The following is a 5,742-nucleotide window of genomic DNA, read 5'->3' on the forward strand; positions in this document are numbered from 1 at the left end:
AGTTGAGCACAAAATCCTAAGCTATATACAAGGCTGAAAGGGCCCAAACATTGTTGGCCCATTCAGGCTCCTATAACCTCTAGCAGATGGAGTAAAACTATTTATCAAAGAGCCTATTCGACCATCAACATCCTCCCCAACCTTATTTATCGCAACCCCAGTACTAGCCTTACTTCTGGCAATCTCAATCTGAACCCCGCCGCCCCTTCTGTTCTCCTTGGCAGACCTTAACCTAGGCCTCCTCTTCCTACAAATCCAAAGAGCAGTTCCCTGCAGCGTGCCCCATTCCCCTGGCTGTGCCCGGGTGAGCAGACTCGGTCCCGTACCCGCCTGGTGCGTCCTGCCCGTGGCGGGGCTGCTGCGGGGGCCGTCCCCGGCCGCGTTGAAGGCGGAGATGCAGACCAGGTACCGCGTGTGGCTCGTCAGGTTCTTGAGCCGCACGCTGTTCTCCGGCAGGAAAAGCACCTTCACCTTCTCCGTGTCGTTCAGGGCGTCGCTCTCCCAGTAATAGATCTGTTGGGGCAGCGAGACAGGATCCCAGCATTATTGAGTGTGGGGGTTACATTTTATTTAAATGGTTTGCTCTGTCTCACCCCTCGAAAATGTAGGGTTTATTCCAAGCCTGTGATGCTCCCCTGAAGTATCATGGATCTGTAATCCCATTGGCCCAAGTCTTATTCTGTGCCCACTTTGGATCTCCCTGTTAAGCTGTGCCAGGGAGACCAGATCTTCTTGGCCCTTTTCTCCCTAGGCTCTCCCCTCTCTCCCCCCCTTCCCCCTCATAAACCATGCTGCTTCTGGAGATGGGACCCCCAATAAACCCTCATCTAATGAGCACCCCCAGAAGCCGTGTGGAGTCTCCTTGCCTGCCTGCTGCTACCAGCAAAATAAAGCTTAGGGGCCACCCCGGGGACTCCCCGGGAACCCTCAAATGAACTGCAACAATTAAGGGTGGAAAAGTCTGCTAAGATCATGAGTCCAACCATCAACCCCCAGGTTTGCCACTAAACCGCGTTCCCAAGTCCCACATCCACTGGCCTTCGGAACACATCAAGGCTCTGTGATTCTACCACCTCCCTGGGCAGCCTGCTCCCATGCTGACCAAACTTTCTGTGAAGATATTTTTCCTAATATTTAATTGGAACCTCCCCTGGCACAACTGGAGGGCATTCCTTTCATCCTGTCCTGTCTTGTACTATATCCTACACCTAGAAAATATTTGGCCATTGCAGCATAGTCTTGTCCTGCATTCCTCTGTTAGTTGGGATACTGAGGTTTTTCAGCACACGCCAAATCTTTCCTTAGCAAATTCCTCTGAGTCAAATGACCACATAGCTGAGTACATCACTCAAAAATAGAGCAAAGGCTGAAGAATATGGCTTAATGACAGCAGGTATGAGCTGCCAGGGTTCACTGAGGAGAGGTCAGTTTAAACACTCCCTGCAATGCAAGCTGCCTGTCAGCACTGGCATCCTGACACACCCTGATGGTCCATAACTCCCCTCTGCCCACACACAGCACTCACACCACTGGTGTTCACAGCACAGCCAGGAAAATGCCCTCCTGAAGAGGGTAACAAAGATTCTCCCTAAAGTTCCTTGAGGTGCTTTGCCCCTTTCTTCCATTGCATAATTTTTACCCTGATGCTATAAAATCAGCCTTTGGAGAAGTTGTTTCCAAGCGGGAAATTGGTGCCAGCCCTACTTATTGGACAGGCCTGGCAGTGAGAGCATTACAACAGGCCAAAGCAAGCCAGAGAGCTGGGAGAACAAGCCAAGGCAAGACTCCACCTTGGCTCTCCAAGCCAAGCTGCTGAAGCCATCTATATACGTACAAAAGGGAAAGGACAGGGATTGATATATAAGGATGCTTGTTACTGCCAAGAAGGGATGCCAGATTATTCACATTGGCTTGGCTTTCCTTCACTTATGGATCTAAATTCATGGAGAGAGGCAGAGCCAGACACTGAACCCAAGCCAAGCTCCAGTGTTTGTAGACTTGCCCATTCCCACTCTCTGAGGGTCCATTCTCATGCTGGAGATGCTGAGCAGCGTGTCTCTGCAACGTGCTCATCTCCTGCAAACCAAACGCAATTAATACTCTGATTTAATTTTGTTAAAGTTAAGGAAATGAAGCAATGCTTCCAAAATCTGACCTGGCTCAGGTTTCCAGCTGGGAGAAAGTTCTGCTCTTCCTAAAGGCTTGTAGCATTTGATGGAGGAAAAGCTTAGTTAATTTTCTTCAATACATTTCTTGCCCCCAGCTCTTGTGTAGCTGTGTTGCTTTTTGCAGATGATCTGTTGCCTGCGTAAGTGGAGCTGCCTCCTTATCTGCATCCCTTGTTTCCCCCATGCTCTCCTTCTCCATAAATAATGACACACTCTCCCTTTTCTCTCCTCCTCCCTCCCAATCTCATTCTCTTTCTTCTGGTTTTGGGACTTGCTGCTGTTCCCTGCTGCAGCCTGAGCACTGCTCTAATTTGCCTTATGCGGCAAGGGCGACAGCACTTTGTAGAGCTCTCTCACAAGTAAATAGCAATGCCAAGCAAGATAAATGAAAACAGTAGAAATGGGAGGATTGCCTTGTAGCCTTGGATGTTCCCGTTCTGGCTGTCAGCAGGAGGGGGGTCCCAGGTGAGCTCCAGCTGGCTCGCGGAGAGGGAGTGGACTTGGATGTTCTGTGGGGCCAGCGCCGGTGCTAGGGAGGAAGGAGGACAGAAGAATTAACAGTGACAAGCAGAATTAGCTCATAGCCAGGTTTTTCATTTGCAGGAGCACCCAGGACAGGCTCTGTTTATGCCACAAGTCAGCAATGAGCCAGCCCCGGGGTATCTGTGTCATTGGGATGTCTCGGCACAAGAGGAGTGAGGAGCAGCTGAGCCTCGGGACGTGGCTGTGCTCTGCTCCACACAGGCTGCCTTAGACACTGAATCAACTCAATCCTGCCAGCAGCTTTGAAAAAGAAAGGAAAATGTTGCCTTGGTTCGCTGATAGTTTGGGCTCACCTTTGGCAGTGGACAGTGCTCCTGATCGACTGTTCCCTGTTGAGCAAGGCAGCCCCTGCTACCATCAGCCCAAATGCCACTCAGCAGCAAGACTTTGGGCTAAAATACTGCCTAAAATTACCTCCAAACCCAGACAGCTGTTAATCAATGCATTATTATTTTATATATGACAGAATGACTTTTAGTTTGCTACTATGACTTTTTGTTAGCTCCACTCTGTTACACCTCCACATGCACACACTAGCCCTCTTTGGCTCCTGATGGCATTTCTTCTTTGCATTGTGCTGTGCTACAAAACCAATCTTTGAGTGCACCTGGGTCACTCCATCCCTTCCCTTTGTCAGGATCCCAATTGGTGCCGGTGGATTTTCCTCCCCAGCAGCTACTGAGGACGCTCTGTTCTCCCAACCTGCTGTCTGAGCCTCCAGCAGGTTTTAACAAAACAGCTCCTGTTCTGCTCACAGGAAAGGTGCTGAAGCGTGTCCTGCTCAAACTGCAGAAGTGGGGAGAGAAAGGCAGGACAAAGGTTCCACTTCTCCTTTCTCTGTGTTCACAGTGCCATAGCCTTCTGCCAGACCCCCTGAGAAAGTTGTCTCTTTTCTCTCTGCCCCTTTCTGGGCCATAAATAGAAGCGATAAAATATTCACCGCTTGCACTGGATAGCGCCGGTTAGCTGCTCCTCTGGAGACTTCTTTCTTAAGAGAGAATGACCTTCATAAGTCACACTTTTCTACCAATACTCCCTCCCCCCAGAGTTATAAAATAAAAAAGTAATTAACACCCACTCAGCCTGACACCAACTATTTATTTTGTTCTAACTGTGTGGTTTCCATATTATCACTGCCCACCCTGCCGTTAATGGAAATGTTAATAACCAGCGCCAGGTTGTTGTGACAGATGCTTGGGCTCATTATCAGAAATTCTTATTTACCGCTCCATTAAACGACAGAATCGCACAAAAAAACAATTCAATCAAAACTAACTGGAGGAATTTTAACAGCCACATTAATAATCCAAAACATAAATAAAGTTAATGTCTTTTGCATGTTTGCCATCGGCAACTCTATTGCAAAATTATTGCTATACAATTAAAACGTGAAAGGTAAAATTGAAAAGAGCCTTTATCCCAGGGCTTGGTTAAAACTATTTATTTATTGTGGGTTTTTTTGTTTTCTTTTTGGCTGGATGGTGAATACATGAGGTGACAGTGACCATCAGTAAACCATAGCTTGGTCACAAGGGTGCACTTGTCTAATTATTGCCCTACCTTCTGTGCTCGTCGCTTGGCTGGATGCCCTCTGTGCAAGGCAGTGCTGTTAGGGACCAAAAACCTCAAGATTTTGAGAATTTCACAGCACAAACCATAGCATGAGGCCAAACTGATCACAGAGAGCAATGCTGAAAACACATCCCAGAGATCTGCCAGGATGACACGCTCAGGGAAACAGGAATGTGTACAATCACAGAGGAAAATGGGTGCCTTTAGCAGTGTATTTCCTTTCTAAGGAGTGACACCATTGTCTGTCCTGAGCTGACAGCCTCACAGTGCTCTCAACACTCGCATCTGAAGCAGCATCTACGAGAGCATTTTTCTTTGGATGCCATGTGGCAGCCTGGAACAAATACCGCTTCTGAGACGCGACCATCAGAGGAGACGGCGTGTACAACCCACTGCCAGAAAAACACTGCTTTTCCTCAACCCCTTCATGCAGCACATCTGAAAAACACAGTGGTTAAAACCTGCCAGGGATAACTCTGCACCGACACACTCGCTGCTGGAGCTGCACTTCTGCTGGCAGGGTGGAGGAACATTTGATGGGAGGAACGGAAAAAAAAAAAAGTGTGGAAAAAGACATTTCTCTTCGCTACTCCAGAGCCTCCACGAGATGCAAATTGTTTGGTTTTGTGCCCTGTGAGTCTGTCCCTCTGTTCAACTTTCAAAGGCTGATGTGTCTGCCCTCCTCTAAGCACAGATTTCTTGTTGACAGCGAGGAACAGCAGAAGAGTGCGGCTGGCGCTTGATGTGGCTCTGTGCAAGAGCACGTTCCATTAAGGGTGAAGTGAAATACTTCAAAAAGAAGGAAACACATCCCTGAAGACCCCACCTGTTTGCAACCCCAAACCATTCCCTGAATATATGGATAGCCTGTACCAATAAAAGCAAGTGCATTTTAAAGGTGAATTCAAAAGGCTTTTTACCTTCTAGGAATGCACTTCAAGATTACTGAGCTCGGGATTTTTCACGGCTGTTGAAATCTCAAATACATAAAAAGCAAGGTTAGAGCTACATACCTCACACTGCTTTAGGTATTAGTGACATTATCAACTATAGCAGGAGCGACACAGACCCCTGAGGGTCCGAACATAGCTCTTGGCAGGTGGAAAGCATTTCACTGTCCCTGAAAAAAACATCTGTGTACTCATGGAGTCGAATTCTGCGCATGTATCCTGCCTTGGAATCTCAAGCAGATATTTGTAAACATTTCTTTTCTTATCTGATTTCAATTTACCTTTGAGATTGTCTCCTTGAAACTCTCTCTCAGCCAAAACCTAAGGAGAAAGACTGAGCAGGTTGTGTATTAATTAGTAACAAATAGCAACAAATGTGGGCTGGGCTGCTGTTGGTAGGATCACGTAAAGACAACAAATTTATCCAGAAACGTGGTGAGAGTGTCAAAATGAGCCCATAAATAAAGTTACACATCTCAATCCACATTTAAACATATCACTGCCCTCAT

At 47.4% G+C, this 5,742-nt stretch overlaps 1 protein-coding gene across 3 annotated transcripts in view; it reads right to left on the minus strand.

Annotated features, from left to right (window-relative positions):
- SDK1 (sidekick cell adhesion molecule 1) overlaps nucleotides 1–5,742 on the minus strand; it is a 389,575-nt gene that overhangs the window by 31,920 nt on the left and 351,913 nt on the right. For all 3 annotated transcript variants that reach the window (XM_077186853.1, XM_077186854.1, XM_054643643.2), the window contains 2 exons: nucleotides 2,582–2,697; nucleotides 327–513 (listed from right to left, as the gene is read on the minus strand). In XM_077186853.1, coding sequence (XP_077042968.1) covers nucleotides 327–513; nucleotides 2,582–2,697 — 303 coding nt within the window. The remainder of the gene's footprint in view (nucleotides 1–326; nucleotides 514–2,581; nucleotides 2,698–5,742) is intronic.

Source organism: Agelaius phoeniceus, chromosome 16 (assembly GCF_051311805.1).
Source record: "Agelaius phoeniceus isolate bAgePho1 chromosome 16, bAgePho1.hap1, whole genome shotgun sequence".
Lineage (NCBI taxonomy): Eukaryota > Metazoa > Chordata > Aves > Passeriformes > Icteridae > Agelaius > Agelaius phoeniceus.